At 40.7% G+C, this 21,653-nt stretch overlaps 1 protein-coding gene across 2 annotated transcripts; it reads right to left on the minus strand.

The window, feature by feature from the left end:
• Nucleotides 1-2,008: 2,008 nt before the first annotated feature.
• Nucleotides 2,009-21,452, minus strand: DEF8 (differentially expressed in FDCP 8 homolog). Of its 2 annotated transcripts, XM_072117405.1 has the most exons (12): nt 21,258-21,452; nt 20,122-20,244; nt 19,837-19,934; nt 18,188-18,337; nt 17,552-17,693; nt 10,102-10,266; nt 8,807-8,934; nt 7,783-7,896; nt 7,578-7,658; nt 5,228-5,368; nt 4,564-4,673; nt 2,009-2,830 (listed from the first exon to the last, which is right to left on the minus strand). In XM_072117405.1, the coding sequence occupies exons 2-12, from the start codon at nt 20,231-20,233 to the stop codon at nt 2,731-2,733; spliced, it is 1,341 nt and encodes a 446-aa protein (XP_071973506.1). In that variant the 5' UTR covers nt 20,234-20,244; nt 21,258-21,452; the 3' UTR covers nt 2,009-2,730. The 2 variants fall into 2 exon arrangements, with proteins under 2 accessions (XP_071973506.1, XP_071973507.1); XM_072117406.1 differs by lacking the exon at nt 7,783-7,896.
• Between the last annotated feature and the right edge of the window lie 201 nt (nt 21,453-21,653).

Consider the following 21,653-nt stretch of genomic DNA (forward strand, 5'->3'; position numbering starts at 1 on the left):
TTGTTTTAGCATTTTGTCTGCTTTCAAAAAAATATATAGATTTTATTGCCATATTCTGCAGGTTATGACTGTTCACTTCTGTGACTGTGAATTTCTAGCTAAAAAGCAGATATTTAGTTATTTCCGTTTTAGTGATATGATGATGATTTATTCATGTGAACATATCACTATGAGGTATCTGTAAACACTACACATGTCCATCTATTACATTGTGCAGGTAAATATTTTCTGTATTGGATTTTCTGTAGGAGAAAAAGATAAAGAATGGTGTTAATGTGCATAAACATAGCAGTTATAATTAGAAAACAACATGAACTTTAGCTAAACAAATCTGAGTATATCATATTCTCTATTTAAACTAAGAGGCTCCAACATTTGTAGGGTATGTATCCAATATACCTCCGACTTTTTCAATAGCTGGATGCCGTTTCTCCCTCTCCTCAGTCGGGGTATGTGTTCTGTTACCTGGAATTTGAGCTGTGCCAGGTTGTGATGCATGGATTGAAAATGTGCCGCCAGTGGTAGCAAGAAGTTATTATTCCGTACCCTATGGGTGGTCTCACCTGCATACAGTAATCCACACAGGCAATTTATAATGTAGAAACCTGGAGCCGACCCTGAGCAACTATAAGTTTTGCTTTCAGACACTTAAATCTCCCCCCAATATGGTCATCATGGAAACAGTGTGGTCGCCATAGTGAAGGAGTGCATGTCATGGAGGAAGAGTGGTCACCATTAAAATTGAGTGCTAATCTTGAGGACCGAGTCATCGCCATTTAGACACTGGGGGAGATTTATTATTCTGTCTATAACAGAATTATGTCGTAGTTTGCACAAACAAAAAAAATAATCTTCCTGCACCACATTTATAAAGGGGTTTAAACCATTTTCTGGCTCTCCTACAACTAGCTTGACAAAAGGGCGTGGCGAGTGCTTGATTATCTTTTTTTTTTTTTTACAATCTCCTGTATTATACATATGGGGGGGGGGGGGGGTCTCTTGTATTATACATCTGCCCTGGGGGGTCTCCTGTGCTATGCTCTGCGTGTCTCTTGTATTATAGGTCTGCTTGAGGGGGGGGGGGGGCTCTTGTATTATACATTCGCTTTGGGTAGTCTTTTTGCTCATGTAAATTTCTGTAAACGTAAAAAAACAAAAAACAAAAAAAAACTTATTGCTTTTGATATGAGGGGAGTAAAAAACAGAAAAGCAAAAACGAAAAAAGTCTGAGTCCTGCAAGGGTTAAATAGGGTGAAGTAATATATCAGAAAAAACACTGATAGTGCTTACATTAATGGCCATTGATTTTAATGACAAAATCAGTTTTAATGTACAAGGTGATAAATTACAGCAATAATGATCTTAATGAATATTTTTATTCTGGCAGCCCCTCATTCAATCCAATATGTGTCCTATTGGCTATCACTTTTTTTTAATGTTTTACAATAATTGATTAGGTAGCAGAATTCCCCCAAACTCGTCTTACAGTTACATAGAGGCCTCTAAATTTAAGACCTCTAAATTGTTCCTTCCATCTATGGCACGTTAAAGGAAATCTTATGTAAATTTAGCCTCAACAAAGCACCACCAGTGCTCCGACTCCCGATGATGTCACCCAGCCAGGGCTGCTTATCCTCTGCAAAGCATCGTTTAGGTCTAACGAGTAGGTAGGTTTGCTTTGAGGGTGCGGTCACACGTCGCGTTTAACGCATGCGTTTAAAAACGCATTGGAATAGCTGAAGAGTGATTTGCCTAATTAAACACCTCTTAACACTTGTGTTTACAAAACGCATGCGTTAACCGCGATGTTAACGCGTGTGTTAACAATGCGTTAACGGTTGCGTTTTGTAAACACAGGTGTTAGCAACTGTTTAATTAGGCAAATCACTCTCCAGCTATTGCAATGCGTTTTTAAACGCATGCGTTAAACGCGACGTGTGACCGCACCCTGAGGGTGCGGTCACACGTTGCAGTTAAAACTGCATCCCAATCATCTTTAAGGTGGTTTTAGGTGCAGTTTTGTCAATTTAACAGGTGAAAGACATGAACTGAACGGGTGAATTTGATTTTGAAGGAGAAACCTGCTCCACAAATGTCTTTCACCTGTTAAATTTACAAAACTGCACCTAAAACCACCTTAAAGATGATTGGAATGCAGTTTTAACTGCAATGTGTGACAGTATCCCAAATATTCTGCAGGTGGGCAGACATCAGGGTTTTGTGCTGAGAGAAGCCAGGATTCATGTAAATTGCCCCTGTGGAACAAATCCACAGAACATTTTAAAACTTCCAAAAAGTACCTCAGAATCTTAGCTGGAGGAGACCGAATATACATATACATTTTTACATTGGAAATACTGCCAGAGACTGTACATTGTATATACAGAAGTTAGGAAATGTATGAAGAAGCACAATAAAACTTCTTCACATGATGCTGTCCATGGCAGTGGCCACAGGGGAGAGCAAAAGCCATCTCATCTCAGCTCCACTCCCCAAAACTTCACTATTAAATCACATGTGTAGAATGTGGCAATAAGGCACCACATGAGAGCTACAGACCGGATTATCTATAGTCTCTCATAAGATGTAAGGTCTCACAAACATTATTTAATCCACAATCTTTAGATGGTTCGCTCTGAGGTCTGGTGCCAGGTCTAAGCAGGTCCCACATTATAAAAGTGTCTTTTCCCCTATAGTTCCCATAGTTGTCTTGCATGTGGGGTCTCTTCCTCACTGCTGCCACGTCGCATCTTCAGGCTCCTGTGCCTGTTTCCTTAGGCTCATCCTCATACAGCGGGGGCAGCTTGTCGAGTTGTCGTAATAGCAGTCCCTGGTATCGAAAAATAAAATCAGTGAAAACAATACAACATTATTTCACATAGATTCTCTAAAACACTGCCAGGGCATATTATGTAGTCCTTAAACATCAAAAGACTGCAACTACCTGCAAGTTTATGTAGCTTAAAAGATAATAGGTTCTAATGGAAATACTCTGATGACATTAAGCTACAGGTATAGTTATGGAATATTTCTCAGTTTTTTTCCCCCCATAAAATGGCAGAACAGTATTATATCATATTATAGACCAGTGATTTTCAACCTGAGTTCCCCGAACTATGGTGCCCCTGTGTAGCGCTGCCGCCGTGCGCCCCGTGTTTCAGCCCCCATACTTACCTACAAGCCCCGCGTAGGCGATCCGCCCATCTTCTGTAGCTCCTGCACCGCGCGGCCCATGTCACGTGACTGACGCGACCTGACGTCAGGTCGCGTAAGTCACGTGACCTGAGGCGCGCGGTGCAGGAGCCACAGAAGGTGGGCGGATCGCCATTAGGAGTGAAGGTACGTGGAAGAAGACATCTAGGGTAAGTATATAATGTTATTATTTGTATAGGTAAGGCAGCTAGGGTCTTTTTTTTTTATTAGTAAAGGGAGGCCTCTAGGGCCTTTTAATTAGTAAAGGGAGGCCTCTAGGGCCTTTTAATTAGTAAAGGGAGGCCTCTAGGGCCTTTTAATTAGTAAAGGGAGGCTTCTAGGGCCTTTTAATTAGTAAAGGGGGGCCTCTAGGGCCTTTTAATTAGTAAAGAGAGGCCGCTAGGGGCTCTTAATTAGCAAAGGGAGGCCGCTAGGGGCTCTTAATTAGCAAAGGGAGGCCGCTAGGGGCTCTTAATTAGCAAAGGGAGGCCGCTAGGGGCTCTTAATTAGCAAAGGGAGGCCGCTAGGGGCTCTTAATTAGTAAAGGGAGGCCGCTAGGGGCTCTTAATTAGTAAAGGGAGGCCGCTAGGGTCTTTTAATTAGTAAAGGGAGGCCGCTAGAGGTTTTTATTAGTAAAGGGAGGCCGCTAGGGGCATTTTATTAGTAAAGGGAGGCCGCTAGAGGTTTTTATTAGTAAAGGGAGGCCGCTAGAGGTTTTTTATTAGTAAAGGGAGGCCACTAGGGTTTTTTTTATTAGTAAAGGGAGGCCGCTAGGGTTTTTTAATTAGTAAAGGGAGGCCGCTAGGGTCTTTTAATTAGTAAAGGGAGGCTGCTAGGGTCTTTTAATTAGTAAAGGGAGGCCGCTAGGGGCTCTTAATTAGTAAAGGGAGGCCGCTAGGGTTTTTTTAATTAGTAAAGGGAGGCCGCTAGGGGTTTTTTATTAGTAAAAGGGAGGCCGCTAGGGGTTTTTTATTAGTAAAGGGAGGCCGCTAGGGGTTTTTTATTAGTAAAGGGAGGCCTTTTATGACTGTTTTAGTGTCATTTTGTGCTATTTTGGTTGGTGGTGTGCCCCAGGATTTTCTAAGTATAAAAAGTGTGCCGCGGCTCAAAAAAGGCTGAAAATCACTGTTATAGACCATATACTGCCCAAAATCCATACTCCAGTATTATATTGATGCTATATGATTCTCAAAGTCCGTGCCTCCCTGGGTCCAGTGCCCAAATCATGTTTTAGGACATGGCTATATAAGATATAGGATGCCGAGGGTGCACTTCATTGCAACACATCCATGTAGCTTGGCATCAATTCATAGAATCACCTCGGGGGACTTGACCTCCCATTCATATGATGTTTTGTGTAAAGTATCTTACCTGTGAAAAACAGCAGCACAATCCTGGCAGACAGATGTGTGGCTATCAAATGGAAATAAGATGTCACCCTCCTTGCAAAGTTCACACACAAAGCCCTTAGCCTGGCAGCGCTGCAATGTAAAGATTACTTATGAACATGAGTCCTCTCAGATAATCTAAAACAAAATACCAACTGTTTTTTCGGCTCGCAAATAGCAGTAATTTCTGTAGACAGCATTGGCTATGGGGGGATTGGAAAACTTTAGTTACTTCCTTACCATGTACCTGTATATTCCCTATGTTCCTGTCCTTCAGTTTACATATATATATATATATATAGAATTTTGGAACAGAATCCCTGGCAATGAACTGACTTACTGCAGGTGGTAAACTATTACACAACGTATGGATTAGATTAATCCCATCCAGTAAATTGCTCCTGTATTACAGTGCAAATATTCTGCATGAAGTATGCGGCTTAAAAGAGGTTAAATAATCTTAATTACAGGCGGTTCTCTGTGTAATTGTGATTATTTCAAGGCTTTCTACACCAAAAAAGTGGCATAAAAGCGGTCATAGATTGCCATCAGTAGAAGAATAGCCAAATGATTTTTCAGCAAGTAATAAAGTTTCTACCATTAACACACTATTTTCTATTAGAATCCGAGGGTATTAGTCTTCCCACCTCACAGTCCAGCTTAATGTGCTTGGCAAACATGGTGTGTATATCTGTGAGAGAGGCGCCAAGTCGTCCACTGCTAACATCCAGAAGATCCTGCAGGGAATACATGTCATCGTTCTCCACAAAATGCTGGCGATCCTGGAGCTGTAAAGAACATGTTGTGAAAGGCATCTTTAGTTTTCTACACCCTGAACCAGTCCTAGAATGTGCTGCTTTAAAGGGAACCTGTCATCAGAAACTGGCCTAATAAACTACTATCTGCATGCTGTCTAGCAGCTTTACACCTTACAGATGAGGTTTCTTTCATAGCCCAGTATGGTTCCATCACCCAGGCAGTCAAGTTTGAAGTGAAATATGAATTGGTAGTATAGAGTCAAGGAGGTGGAGAGTTTAACAGTGAAGTCAAGCTCTCCCTGCCTCTGAACACCTCCTCCCTTGACTAACATCATGCAACAGACTTCAGGAGATCTGGTTAACAAGGTCTCTCCGATTGCAGGACCATAAATTACAGTGAAGGGTGCATTCTGAGACAGGGAAAGCTTGAATTCAGTTTTAAACTCTCTGCCTCCATGACTTTATACAACAAATTTACACTCACTTCAAAGTTCATTTTCTCGATGATTCCACCACCCTGGGACATATATATCTGGAAGGTGTTCAGCTGCTTGACAACATACAGGCAGTGGTTTATTAGGTAGATTTCTGCTGACAGTTTCCCTTTAAATAATGACCTTTTCTATGGTGTCCTCGATTGAGCTTTCTTTTCTGGATTTGATTTGCTACTGCATGAGGTCAATTTATTTAGCTCACCCAATCTTGCACGCACCTTTCACTCAGGACACAAATTAAGCATAAATCACACCCCAGACAGTCCCCACACTCCAATTATGACTATAACTGGGATCAGGCATTCCACTGCACACCTTCTCTTGCCTCTCAAGCAGTCACCCTGTTACTCCACTAGACACACATGCTCAGCACTCTAGCAATCACACAGATAACCACACTTTACTAGGCTATGGATTCACAGAGCAAACAGGGACCAATATTAAAAGTAAAGAGCTTTAAAATCAAAATCAAGCACAAATAAAGCAGTGATCCATAGATTAAGGCACGGTGACTGTGGTAATCTTCCTATATTTGTTATCCATGGCCTCCTTACTTATAAAATTAACTTTTAATAATGTACTAATGAACCCGAGGGGTTCTGGCGGGTGCTTCCAGAGCCCCTCACTGCTGCTGCCTCAAAGGCTGTTACAATGAGCGTAACATGTCTTCCGCTCCCCGTCTGAGTAAATCTAGCACCCGCAGGGAGAGAGGGGAGTGAAAAGACATCACTGATGGGCCCTGGTAACACCCCCAAAACCCTCCAGACTCATTAGCAAAATTTTAACCTTTATTTTAGAACGAAGGATGCCATGGATAACAAATATAAGAAGATTACCCAGTCATGGTGTCTGGATCTATAAGTAAGTGTCCCTGGTTTATGCTGGATTTTGATGGTACATTTTCTTTAATACAAAAAGGAGTTGAGTGCTTGATCTTATCTCAGCTCCAGAGTATACACAGACCTGAAGAAGCACTCAACTTGCAAAACACGTAGTCTTTGTTGTGCACCATTTTTATCTTCCCAATAAATGGACACCATTTTGGAAATACTTTGGATCAGCGTCATTTCTAATACGTCCATTTTACACTCTTGGGGTACGTCAACAACCTACCCTAGGTTTATTTATTGCTGTACCCATCACAATTACAGCTCAGCAACACTGCTGGAAGAGAACTTATTAGAACTACAAATATCACATAATTATGGATCACCCGTTATGCTTTTTTTAAAAAAAAATTCTGACAAAAGGTTGGCTTTCACTGCCCTAAATCATGCCCAGCTAAGGCCGATTGGCCCGTCTGCCATTAGGCTCATGTGCTCCAAAACTACCAGCCAAATCTGTCATTTAGCAAGATTATTATATGACTGTATGAAGCTGCTGTGAGTAGTAAAAATCCCTTGGTATCTGGGGCAGAATTGCTTAAGAAAATTGAATTGTACTTGTCCTGCTCTCGCCCTCGTTCCCTATGAACTTTCTTCTGAAACACCACAGGTTGTGTCGTTCTTTTACGTAACAAGTGACAAAGGAACTGGGAGCCAGGGCATAGTAAAGTTTTAGCACCCATGCACATGGCATTTTCCAGATTTAAAGTAAATTTGAATTTTTTTTTAAAAGCTTATAACTTAGCTTTTCAGAAAAGAAAGTGAGGGGCATCAAAGGAAAGGTCATTATGTTCTGGGGCGATTATAGGGTGGAAAACCCACCAAACAACGTGGCAAAGACACTACAAATACAATGCTGACCTGCAGCAACAATCGAGCTTCCATTGCTTCTTTACAAGTGATGAAGTAGGGCTTCATGAGAAGGATATCCTGACGCAACTTCTACAGAGGAGACAAAATGTCAAAATAGTTAAAAGACCGATCTAGCCACATTCTAGAAATTACACTGAACTGTTGAGCCTGAATATGGGAAAACAAGTAAACTTAGGGTTTGATTCGCCCTTACCCGGATCTCCACCAGCTCTTCCACATAGTTAAACAGCAAAGGGTTAATTTCCCGTAGCTTCAGCACTGGACGTCCCAACATAAGGGCAAGATATCGCATATTGTAGCGAGACACCTGTAGGTGGAGACCACACTATAGGCCGAAATCCACAATTCCCTGCATCTAACAAAGTAACAACAGTCCTATTTATCAGCAATCATATATCCCTAATAAATAAATAAACCAATTATCCATCACCAGCCACTGATCAAACAATCATCTATCAATCTAGCATCAATTATATATCCAAATATATATCAATCATCACCACTTACTGATTATCTATTATCTATTGCCGATTACCAATGATAGTTAAAGGAGTTATCAGAGATTAATAAATAGCGTAGGGCCGGGCTGGAGCGGCTTTTTAAAAATAAAACGTACTCACCTCCTCTGTTGCTCCAGATGTCCCACTTTATTTACATGGGGACGAAAGCCGCGCACAGGGAGTTACCGGCCGGTCGGAAGCTCCCATCTGACACCATCTCCAAACACCCTACAATGCTGAGAGATAGGGACGGATAGGAATGGCCAGCCACCTCAGCCGTCCGGAAGCTCCCTGTGCGTGGCTTCTGTGCCCAGCCGCTTGTCCGTAATTTATTAATCCTGGATAACCCCTTCAATCAGCTGATTGTTCAAAGATGATTGGCAATACATGAAGGGTAAGGATTGGTTAACTTGTCAATGGTGGTGAGCAAAGAACCAGAAATGTTAGTCTAATGTGACTCCTTCCTCTTTTCCTTAACAGAGATTGGAAAGAGCCAAATCACAACCATTTTTTAGCACCTGAAAAAAAGAGTAAAGTGATCTTTTAGTGTTTGACCCCTTTATAGAACTGATCTCCAACAACTGCTTTAAAGTGAACATCTAGCCATTATATATCCTAGTCTAAAATGTAAATTTGTGGAAGAATGCGGCGTCAGAAAAACTTTCCAGAACTCTACAATATGATTATGCATTTGACATGGCTTCAATCTGTGCCTACCTTGCGTGGTTCAAAGTCCCAGTTGTGAATAACCCGGGCTGGAACGACAGCGAGATCATTCCAGTGACAATTGCTGCAGTAGTACTGCCCAGTGTAATCACACTGCCGAGCCTCAGAGGGGACTCCTCCTGTAAAAGGTTTATTATTGAAAAATACATGAAACATCAGAATGTTCATATTTAAAGGAGTATTCTAGAATGTATTCATCCATCACCTAAACCCTAGATGACCAATATTAGATCAGTGAGTATCCCGTGTCTGTCAGAAGCAGTTGTGGCACTCCTGTGAGCATGAATGGCAAGTGTGACTGGCAAATTGTGTTCTTATTTAGTTTATATCATCCCAAGTCTATGTTTGGTTTTTGAAAATGTGTTGCACAACCCTTTCAACTAAGAGACGACTGGAGAAAAGTGGGGCCAAGTAATTGTCAGTCACTTATTTCCTCTGTATGACACATACATGTACAGTATGCTCCACACGTCTTCAGGATTTCAGCAACTAAATTGGGCAGGAGCTGCAACATTACTTTTTCGATCTCACATAATCTCAAATAATTGGGGCCTAATTAAAGTGGCGCAATTTGACACGATCAAAATTAAAAGCCCAGAGAAACCAATAGACTTTTTAGCTGGTTAGACTTCAGTTATTATGGAAGATACTAACCAGGATGTGAATGAAGTGATGTATTCAAGACTATTATGGCACTTGGTGCTAAACAAAACACTTGGGCATTTTGTGTAGTTTATCATGTAAAGGGATAAAACAACATCAAATTACATAAACAATCCTGGGCTTTTGGTTTCTCATGTACCTAGCTTTATAAGCTAAACCAGCATGTGCTTTGCATAGTGTCTACCTTTAACCATACACCCTACATTTAAATGTCTAACACTACTGAACCGACTGAATAGAATTCCTGGGGGAGAGGCGAATGAGGGGCATGAGGTCCAAGGGCCATGGCCACCCAAAACACCCAAAAAATGTTATACTCCAGCAGATTAAAAGCAGGCAGAAGAGACGCATCCTGCATTCCCCGAGATGCTGATCCTAGTACTATATGTAAGAAGTGAATTTGAAATTCTTAAGGGCAATAAAATTCATACAGCCCAGGGCCCATGGCAGTCTTAATCTGCCCCTACCCATTTTGCAGTCTTTTACTCTTTGAATCATTCATCCACTTTTCAGCAGTCAGAGGTGCCCAGCTTTTAGAAATACCATCTGCTGGCAACTAATGCATTTTTTAGGAACATAAATCAAATACTGACACAATCCTGTATAATTTTCTTTGTACTTACGCAATGAGATGGGTGCCCTGCACTCAGCACAACGATAGTCCTGACTGTCCAGTCCAGCCTCTGGACATATAGTTAATTCATACTCGGATTGATGACTGACCTTTGACCTCACACAGGATTTGGTAATAAGGTTCAAACATTTGCTATGACAACGATAGTAACAACCTTTAAAGGAAAAAGTGTAAATAGTACTTAACATACATGTACTGCAAACATAATTTACAAAGAGTTGATGACTATATAATTTTAATGGACTCCTCTGTATACAGGCACATAGTAACTGATGTATAATGCAATAGCTTCGGTACAGGAGAGCCAAGAGCAGAGGGCGCACGACAAGACTGGGTTTTCTTTTTTATTAAATCGTCATAAGTACACAGAGGATACACAACGCGTTTCGGGGAACTGTGGTCCCCTTTTTCAAGTGGATAAAGATTCTGTGGGTAGGCGAAGTACAAAAGGGGGATATGTGCATATATAAAATTTATACAAACATTTAAATACAAAGAATGAGGGTTTAGTAAATATGGAAAAATACACGAGAAGAAAATCCATAGATGCATAAATATTAGAACAAGCACCTATTAGATAACAGAATTCTTAAATATATACGACATATATATATACACATACGACATGACATATATACGAAAAAATATAAATCACGTTTCTTAGAATAATTGGTAAAAACAGTTGATAAAATCCAGTATTGATGTAAATTTAATCATAAATATTTATGGTGAGGGATGATGGTTAACCTTCTGGTTAAGAGTATTCATAATACATAAAATTGTGATGTAGCATAGGGATATATACAGAACTTCAATTAATCTCTTAGTTAAAAAATTTATAATAAATATAATAATAATATGTATAAAAAATATATAACAAATTGATGAATAAATGGATAATTAAATAATTATTTGATAAATACAAGGTATGGGTTCAATAATAATAATAATAATTAAATTAATTAATTAATAAGTACATGGTATAAAAAATATATATGCTATATACAGATGCTCATTTCTATTTCCCCAACCAAGTGTGATGACGGGCTTACCAATCGCTGGAGTGATAATCGTGGGCGCTCCAGTGTGTGCGCGCGCCAGAATGCATGTTGATTAAATAGCCCGCGGTGTCTCTGTTGGAGGCGGGTGGTGACAGGTTATTGCGCATGCGCGGTCGCTGAAGTGTCGCGTCCCGCGTGCTGGAAGGTGCACGCGGGTTGTGCGCAAGCGCATTGTTGACGAGGAGACCAAAAACATGGCGTCCCAGGGTATGGCGTCATGTATTGTGTGTGTGTGTAACACAATGGTGTATTAGGACTTGATCCTATGTGGTGGAAAGTTAATTGCTAGTCTTTATGTAAAAGGCAGTGTGGAATTGTGATTAATGGAGGGAAAGGATTATGTAAAATAGGTAAAACAGGTCACTTGCTTAAAATAAAAATAAAAAGGTGAATGAATGAATAAATATATGGATAAATATATGGATAACAATGAGTTAGGGTGCATTGAAGTGTGGATAATGACAATGGTCGCATAATCTGTATTAAAATTATGTAGAAATGGATATTTACTAGATGAAGCAGAGTTAGATTACGTTTGGGTGTGCCAGGTTCAACAATAAGTTATCAGAAAGGGCGATTGGGACTGTTACCTCCTGGAATGTGCATCAAATTTGATAGACAAACTCATAACCAAAAGAGAAGAGCTAATCAGCTCTATGAACCGAGATATTTCCCACTATCACCAACTGCTAGATACTTATCGTCTACACGCCGAATTTAGCAAGTTCGATAAACTTATAACAAGCAGAATCCTTAGCTTTGAAAAAGATGGGATAGAAAATAAACTAAAAAAACTGAAACGGGACAGACTTGACTTCCAAAGTGGAAATATCAAATTCTGGCAAAAAAACGATAATACATCATCCAATCCCAGAACACCCACTAACCAGATCACTCACACCACTACCGATAACCCAAGCACTCACCCATCCAAAAACCCACTCTTCCAAAGAAAAACAACCACGGTTTTCATACAAAACGACAAACCCTCTTTCAACCGCCAAACAAAACACCCATCAACTAACAAATACAAACACGATAGAAACCATAAGACCTTCATCAACACCAATAACCAAACAAAGAACAAACCCATGTACAAGAAACAAACAAATAGACCGCACATTTCCACTACAATCCCAACCACATCCTCCATCCACCAATCATTGACATCTACACAGTCAGTACCAGTAAACCCTCCCCCCTCCCCTTCCACTCCGTTACTAGAAAACCCAGAAACGCCCCTATTCTTCACCCCCCTGAACGCAAACTTACCGCAACAACTGGAAACCGGTCAGCCCCTTGGCCTACCTCCAACTACGTTCACCAGTATAGCCCACAATCTCTCCCCCCTGTTAGATCTTACCATACATGAGGAATATATCCCTACCCCCAGTTCTTTAGGGAACAATACTGGCCCGGAATTTGAACCCCTCATTACCCCCAACTCAGCTCCATATATTCCATTATCAGAAACCATCACCCCCACCATCCCACTCGACAAAAGTCCGATCAAGTTGAACACCATTCATCATTTTTTTCAGCAAGGCTCCATCAAAAGCCAAAAAAGAAAAAATGTCGAAGAGGATGTAGAGGGGGGAAGTCCAAATCTGGCTCCACCGGAACCACAGCCCGTGATTCAAAGAATAAAAAAGAACAAGAAACTAATGTAAAAGTAAAGATTTTCAACCTCTCCTCCTATATCTTGGAACAAAACGAGATCTCCCTTTTAACAAAAGGACTCTCCTTCTGCCCAACCACCAAATTCAATGAATTTGACCTATTCAACGACCTTCACTCCTACATAAGAAAACTGACCCTTACCCGTCACTTCAACATCTTAGCAGATAAACCCACCGAGAGTATATCAACCACCAAGGACAACCCAGGAACCCTCCCAACTAATCCATCCCTCTCTATAGAACCGCCAATTATCCCCACTAACCTTAAACCAAAGTCCAATTTTTATCCAACACATCATAGAGGGAGTCATATCGATACCTTCCTTTCTATGGTAGAAAGCGACTTTAGAAATATAAACAAAGAGTTAAAAATCAAACATAATCTCAAACCAACAGAAAGAACGGCCCTCAAAAATCTTACGGACAATCCCGATATAGTCATTAGAAACGCAGATAAGGGCGGGGGAATAGTCCTACAAGATAGGGATACGTATCTGTCAGAGGCCTTGAGAATCCTCTCTGATAAGGAATTCTACGAGATTCTGCCCACAAACCCCATCGCCAGTTACACAATGGAACTGAAAACATTACTGAATAAAGCTACCACTTCTGGTGTTATAAATAAGAAAGAAAGAAACTACATCTGGCTAGACACTCCAATTACCCCAACGTTTTATCACCTTCCGAAAGTCCACAAGTGCACAAAAAACCCACCCGGTAGACCCATCATCTCGGGAATTTCTTCACTTACCTGCAATCTCTCACATTATGTAGATGTCCTATTGCAGAAACACGTCACCCAATTGACCTCCTACTTACGAGACTCCACTAGTGTTCTACTAGCACTAGAGGAAATTGAATGGAAATCTACCTACATGTGGTTATCCTTGGATGTCACGGCCTTATATTCCAACATTCCCCACAAAAAGGGCCTTGAAGCTGTGCAATATTACTTAGACCAAGATCCCACAATGCCTACCCAACAGAGCACTTTTGTCATTGAAGCGATTAACTACATACTAACCCATAACTATTTTTCCTTCCAGAACACCATCTACAGACAAATTAAAGGCACAGCTATGGGGACACGTTTTGCCCCTAGCTTTGCCAACTTATACATGGGTAAATTTGAGGAAGATCTAATTTACAATAACAACACCTGGCAACCCAACATTGTATTGTACAAACGTTATATTGATAATCTACTCATTATCTGGAACGGCTCCGCCACCTCCATTAACCAATTCATTAATCATCTCAACAATAACAACTCAGGTTTATCCTTCACTGCTACCTTCTCCCCAACCGAACTTGAATTCCTGGACCTACACCTGTCCATCAAAAACGACCAGATCATCACGAGCACTCATTTCAAAACGGTAGACACAAACAGTTACCTAGACTACGGTAGTGCACACCATAATAAATGGAAAAGCAACATTCCGTTTAGTCAATTTAGGAGAATCCGAAGAAACTGTACAGAAACCAACACTTATAAAAAACAGAGTCTAATCTTAAAAAGGAGATTCAAAGAGAAGAGTTTCCCGAAACCCCTTGTCGAAGCAGCCTTTGATAGAGCCCTTAATCTCACACAAGCTGAATGTCTACAACCATCTAAGTCAAGCCAAGAACCTACCCAGAAATCACCACCCAACAACTGTCCAGTTTTCATCACTACCTACAATAATAACCATCTAACCCTCGCAAACATCCTTAAAAAACATTGGCCTATACTACAAAATGACCCCTTTCTAAACAAAAACTTACCCAGACAGCCAAAAATAATTTATAGGCGGTCTCAGACACTAAAAGGCATACTAGCCCCAACAAAACTACGGGGTAAGAAAAACACAACCAAAACGACTTCCCTCTTTCCACAAACTACGGGCAGTTTTAAATGTGGCCGAATAAACTGTAAATGCTGCCTGAACATTCAACATCGGAAGAACTCCTTCACCAGCAATCAAACCGGAGAAACCTTTAAAATCCACCAGTTTCTCAATTGTTCATCTACCTATGTCATATACCTAATGGAATGCACATGCGGTCTACAGTATGTAGGCCGCACCTGCCTAACCCTACGCATTAGAATGAACGGACACAGAAGCAAAATTACAAATGGCTATACTAAACATAGTGTCTCTAAACATGCCTTAGCCTGCCATGATAAAGACTTCTCAGCATTCACAGTCACACCCATTGAATCCGTAACCGTCGATGGTAGTGATCGCTTCCAAAAATTACGAAAACGCGAAATGTACTGGATTTTTAAATTAAACAGCTTACACCCAGCAGGACTAAACGAAATGTTTGAAGAGAATTTCTAACAACATCAACCCTCCCCTCCCCCTACCCCGCCCTTTCTGATAACTTATTGTTGAACCTGGCACACCCAAACGTAATCTAACTCTGCTTCATCTAGTAAATATCCATTTCTACATAATTTTAATACAGATTATGCGACCATTGTCATTATCCACACTTCAATGCACCCTAACTCATTGTTATCCATATATTTATCCATATATTTATTCATTCATTCACCTTTTTATTTTTATTTTAAGCAAGTGACCTGTTTTACCTATTTTACATAATCCTTTCCCTCCATTAATCACAATTCCACACTGCCTTTTACATAAAGACTAGCAATTAACTTTCCACCACATAGGATCAAGTCCTAATACACCATTGTGTTACACACACACACACAATACATGACGCCATACCCTGGGACGCCATGTTTTTGGTCTCCTCGTCAACAATGCGCTTGCGCACAACCCGCGTGCACCTTCCAGCACGCGGGACGCGACACTTCAGCGACCGCGCATGCGCAATAACCTGTCACCACCCGCCTCCAACAGAGACACCGCGGGCTATTTAATCAACATGCATTCTGGCGCGCGCACACACTGGAGCGCCCACGATTATCACTCCAGCGATTGGTAAGCCCGTCATCACACTTGGTTGGGGAAATAGAAATGAGCATCTGTATATAGCATATATATTTTTTATACCATGTACTTATTAATTAATTTAATTATTATTATTATTATTATTGAACCCATACCTTGTATTTATCAAATAATTATTTAATTATCCATTTATTCATCAATTTGTTATATATTTTTTATACATATTATTATTATATTTATTATAAATTTTTTAACTAAGAGATTAATTGAAGTTCTGTATATATCCCTATGCTACATCACAATTTTATGTATTATGAATACTCTTAACCAGAAGGTTAACCATCATCCCTCACCATAAATATTTATGATTAAATTTACATCAATACTGGATTTTATCAACTGTTTTTACCAATTATACTAAGAAACGTGATTTATATTTTTTCGTATATATGTCATGTCGTATGTGTATATATATATGTCGTATATATTTAAGAATTCTGTTATCTAATAGGTGCTTGTTCTAATATTTATGCATCTATGGATTTTCTTCTCGTGTATTTTTCCATATTTACTAAACCCTCATTCTTTGTATTTAAATGTTTGTATAAATTTTATATATGCACATATCCCCCTTTTGTACTTCGCCTACCCACAGAATCTTTATCCACTTGAAAAAGGGGACCACAGTTCCCCGAAACGCGTTGTGTATCCTCTGTGTACTTATGACGATTTAATAAAAAAGAAAACCCAGTCTTGTCGTGCGCCCTCTGCTCTTGGCTCTCCTGTACCGACTCTATCACACCTGCCGATTTAGCACCTCGTGTCTGGATACCCCAATTACGCCGGCTGCACCTCGACCCTTACTAAGACCCTATATGCCAATACGAGAGTTGTGCCTTATGTGTAAGCACAACTAAACCAGGTAAGCGACTGTCTAACTACGTCCTATACCCTGATCCGACGTTATCACCCTATGAGCGCTGTTGTGTCCCCTGTTTGCTATCTTCCTAATGCAATAGCTTGATAGACCACAATGTCCTATTTGTGCCTAAGTGAAGTTTAACAAATTCAAGTAAATAGTTAAAGGGGTTGTTGAGTTTCAACAAATAAATTATATTATTTGTTTAATTCACAAAGTTTTCCAATATACTTTATGTATTGATTCCTTCTGGTTTTCTAGATCTGTACTTGAAACAATGAAGCTTCCTTTAGAATGACAGCAAGCTGAGATCTAGAAAAGTGATACAGAAAGTATTTGGGAAAATTGCAAAACCTTTCATTATACAAATAGTATCAACTATATGTGGAAACCCATTGGACAACCCATTGAAGTCCATGTTTTTTTTAAACATATCCTATAAATAAAGCATCAATACACACATTTTTGTGAATTCCCTTTTCCATTATTAAATGGTGCTAATTAAAGATATGCATACAGCATGAGGCTGGAGAATATATGATGGTAACTGCAGATGGAACCAGTCAATGGCTTTGACTACTCATTAAGGAAGACCTGCTTGTCTTCTGAAAAGGCCAATAGGGGAGCGTGCTGCATAAAAACAACAGGATTTTATTTGTTTATTTTGTAGGCGATTTGGAACATACATTACTTACAGTTATACAAAAAACAACAACTTTATCAGCCCAAAATTTGACCTAGGCATGATTTTGAAAGGTAGAGTTTTTATTTAAGGACAATGATTTAAAGGTATGTAGGACAGGAACAAAGTAGTAGAAGGACTTTAACTGGATGTAGAACGGTGCCATGTGTCCTCATGGTCTCTTACCTGTACACGTGTACCAAGTCTGGATCAAGCCCCAAATAATTGTGCTGCACTTATCACACACTTGTTTTGCACTTTTACTCTTCTCCTTGTAGAATCGATGCTCTGATATAATCTGCATGTTAGGCTCATCTTCGCGGGGGTCCTGCACAATGGAAATAAATTTATGATATTCACAGAATACTAAGTGATACTAAGAGTGAGACTGTGGACACATTCATACCGTGTCACTATCCCCACACTGTTGAAAGCCTGAATAAAATTGATAGTTCAGTGGCTGAAGAGTGGCCCAATTTTAAAGGTTTTCATTAAATTGTAGTTTTAAATGTTCTTCTTTTCAGGCAGAATTTCTAATCTTTTCCCTTGAACACAAATTATTCAGCACTGTTTATTTTCTACTACTTCATTTAGGGCACAATGATTTTTTCTTAGATTTTGTTTTGATTCAAATGATTGAGTATAATAAAGCAACAAATTCTTCCCTGGTTTAAATATTTCAGTACACCAGCAAATTAAAACAACTATATCAATATGAATAGGAGTAAATTACTCATGTATACTAAAGGGCTTTTGGATAATCATTCCTGTATTGTTTGTCAAGAACATGAAGTTGGGAAATAGGCAAAAAACAATACTCACCTTTAGCTCCTGTAGTTTGAGCCGAAGATGAATGAGTCTGACCACTGCGTCCTTCTGCTTGTCTGATTGTTCGGGCAGCTCCAGGATCACCTGCTTACACTCCTCAATCGCCTGTCTCAACTGCTGGATATCAGACGCCTGATAGAGACCCTGGAGTCAAAATAGGGAGAAAACTATTACACTTACTGTTGGTCAATCAGCTCAGTATCTAGGGCAACCAGTATGTGACCACAACCGTTCTCAATGTTGGATTTGGAGAAAAAAATTTCTGACACTGCTGAAAAATGTGAATGACTGGAAGTCTGACACAGAGGGTTATCAGACCATTTTGGTGGAGTCGGAGTCATGATAAAATGGACCGGCTCGTCGTGTCGGGAAGGGGTTAAATGTCAGTTCTATACATTTAAAACCTACACAATAAATGAAGATCAGTAGCTTCAGAAAATATGGTAGAGGGATTGTGTGTACGGTGCTGCGGTGCCAGTGATAAAATAGTGGGGATATATTTGTATTTTGGAGGGTTTCTTTTCTTTTCTTGTTATTTATGTTTTTTTTCTCTTTTATGCTGTTAGGTGTAATTGCATGTCATGTATGTAATGTTTGATCTTGTTTTTTTTCTTTTGGATATATATGTATTTGAAAATGATAAATAAAGAAAAAAAATTTCAGTTCTATTTCTGGTATAAGGATTCATGGCAGGGGTGAACAACCCAAGGGCTGAATTGTCATATTGCGCAACTATAAGGGGCCACACCACCAACCAGGACCCTAGATCAACCACAGTACAGCTTCAAATGCACCCCCCAAGAAATGATAAATACCACAGTACAGTAATAAATACCAGCAACCAAATACTTCTTTCAGAGTAGTCAATAATACTGGAGACCCCATAGAAGACTAATATTACTGAAGATCCCAGAACAGAAAACTACAAATACTTGAGGCCCCCAGATCAGACAGCTAGTACTAGAGACCCCAAAACAAACAAACAAAAATAAATAAATAATCTTTCCTGGCTCCCCTTCTGCTTCACACAACATCTTCTTCTCTTTTCCATGTGCAACTCTGCTCTGTGTCCCGTGCTGGTTGTATGTGCCAGTATCAGAACCCGCAGCAGGAAAGGTAGAGGATCTAGGAACTGTATAGTACAGCTGACAAGTACTTACCCCTGCAGGGTCCTCTCCTGATCCTGGGGGTGTTCTGCTCTGGGCCCTGACATCGACGGCCACAACTAGTGTCAGGAGGCAGGACACAGATTGGAGAAGCAGGAGAGGACCCGGGAGCAGCACGGACTTCTCAGCTTCCCTCATTGCTACCTGGCTTTCTGCACCCATGAATGCCCCCATCAGTTATGGAACTGCTTATTGGACTGTCAGTAGGGTGTGGGCTGCAATTTGCAGCCTGACAAGCTGCATGTGGCTTGTCTTTGTGGGTTGTGCATCCTCTTCTAGGTTTTTAGTCAAGATGCATGTGCACTCCAATTTATGTACATGCTCAGTAGTGCTAGAGTGCAAAAGATCAGAGGAAAATGCCACTAGAGAGAAATGCATTTATCTCAGCACTGCTAGAGGCAGTGAACATTTTGGTAGAGCTGGAGTCAGAAATTTGTCTTACTGACTCCACAGATTGTAGATCTCTGCCCTACTCACCACCGGTCGAGAGAAGTGATCTTCTGAAACACCCAAATCCATTACTCGCTCAGGGCACTGGAATTCTGGCAAACGCAGAGGGGATCCAGGTGGAGATTCTGAAAATATATAGTCATATATAAACTGGTGACCCTACTTTTCTGCAGCCCTGCAATGTACCTTAGTATGTGTCAAAGTATAGAGAGTGATATAAACTAGGTGGATCTATCATTTAGGATATTGATAGGAGGGGGAAGTATCAAGAACTTCCATCTCTCCTAGTTGGGCCCTCATGAATAAACAAACCTTTGGAAGTCTCCTGCTCTCTGTCCTCCCGGGGACTTTCCTCCTCTTTTGGTTTATTGAAGGGGTTGAGATGACCCTGGCGGAACCTGGCCAGCTTGTCATTGTATTCCATATCCAGTCACACTGCAAGAGAGTAGCAACACCTAATATACAGATATTTTATAGGATATACACGGGCTGCAGATCACACATTGCGGCCGCATGTACGTCCCCGCAGACGGCCATGTGAATGTGCCCTAAGGTAAGGGCTAACCTCAGGCTTAGTATTAAACTAAGAAGGACTTTTCTTTCCTACAAAGGAACTGTTCTTGACCAGACGCCATGGCCTCCCCGACCACCTCTAGGGGCCTGCGCAAAACCACAATGTCCCAAACAACTTGTTGTTGGTTAGACAAAGCAGCGGGTCGGACTTGCAACTTAGAAGGGACTTTCCATATGACTGATCAATTTCTGCCTCACAGCATGTAAATGCGTATGTGATGTAAAACAAACAAAATTTTAATAAAAAATATCATGTTTAATTAATTTGTCAAGTTTATGTTGCGTTTTAATGCTGCAGCAGGGGTGGTAGAGCTTTTCTGAATTCTGCGCTGGAAACTGCAGCAAAAGAATTGACACTTTTCAGCTAATGGATTATGCGTCCGCTTTTCCACACGTAAAAATCTGTGCACGATACACGTTGTCTGCAGACACAACTCAATGTTAAATATCCACTGCATTTGACCTACCTGCAGACCCCCTTGTCTGACCTGATGGGGAACCAAAACTATATCCATATCCGCGAAAAAGCCTGGGCCCCACTTTGATTACACTGGCGCTGATACATTGTAACGCATGCACAGTATGGCGCAGTGACATCACTATACTACATGTCATCGGCACCTATATACAAAGGGGACCTATGGGAGATCTGGTATGGCGCGTTGCAGGAATATATATGTGGAGTTTATTATTTTGGGATCTTGTTCCTAACAGATCTCAGAACCAATGATCCAAAAGAGCAGTAATTGGAGCCATTCACGTGATAAAACATTATATAGTGGTGTATATGGTACTGTATGATGTAGCTGCCAGGTAGCTATAGGTGCCCGCATACCACCCTACATGCACCGGTGTAAACACTTCCTCCACCTCACCTCTGCATGTCCGGCCTGTCAGTCTGGGGCCTCCCCGTCCAGGAGCGGCCGTCCTCCGGTCCCTGCCCGGTGACCACTACCCCCCCTCCAGGTCCCTCCGGTTGTCAGACGGGGCGGGTCCGATATCACCCGGCTCCAGTCATCAGACGCCCATAACTCCTATGTGATAGCCGTGGTGACCTCTGCTGGCAAGATGCGAGTACTGCAGGCCGCTCCCCGTGCTCTCAGCCCCGCCTCCAGGTACAAGGAAATAAAATGGCTTTTTTCTCCTAATTCTATTATTCCGGCCATGTTGTAGCTGCCTGATAAGGGGTAGAAATACCATTGTGCTGGAATATAAAAGTCAAGGAGGGAAAGGTGTAATTTGGACAGGATAGTTTACACCTAGCATGGAAT

The sequence above is a fragment of the Engystomops pustulosus genome, chromosome 7 (genome assembly GCF_040894005.1).
Source record: "Engystomops pustulosus chromosome 7, aEngPut4.maternal, whole genome shotgun sequence".
In the NCBI taxonomy this organism is placed as follows: Eukaryota; Metazoa; Chordata; class Amphibia; order Anura; family Leptodactylidae; genus Engystomops; species Engystomops pustulosus.

Excerpts from the sequence above, each read along its gene's own strand:
- DEF8 (XM_072117405.1), bottom strand. The coding sequence starts at position 20,233 with ATGGAATACAATGACAAGCTGGCCAGGTTCCGCCAGGGTCATCTCAAC. Across the intron at positions 8,935-10,101 it reads CAGGGCACCCATCTCATTGC|GAGGAGTCCCCTCTGAGGCT; the intron begins GTAAGTACAAAG and ends AACCTTTTACAG. Across the intron at positions 7,897-8,806 it reads GGGACTTTGAACCACGCAAG|GTGTCTCGCTACAATATGCG; the intron begins GTAGGCACAGAT and ends CTCCACCTACAG.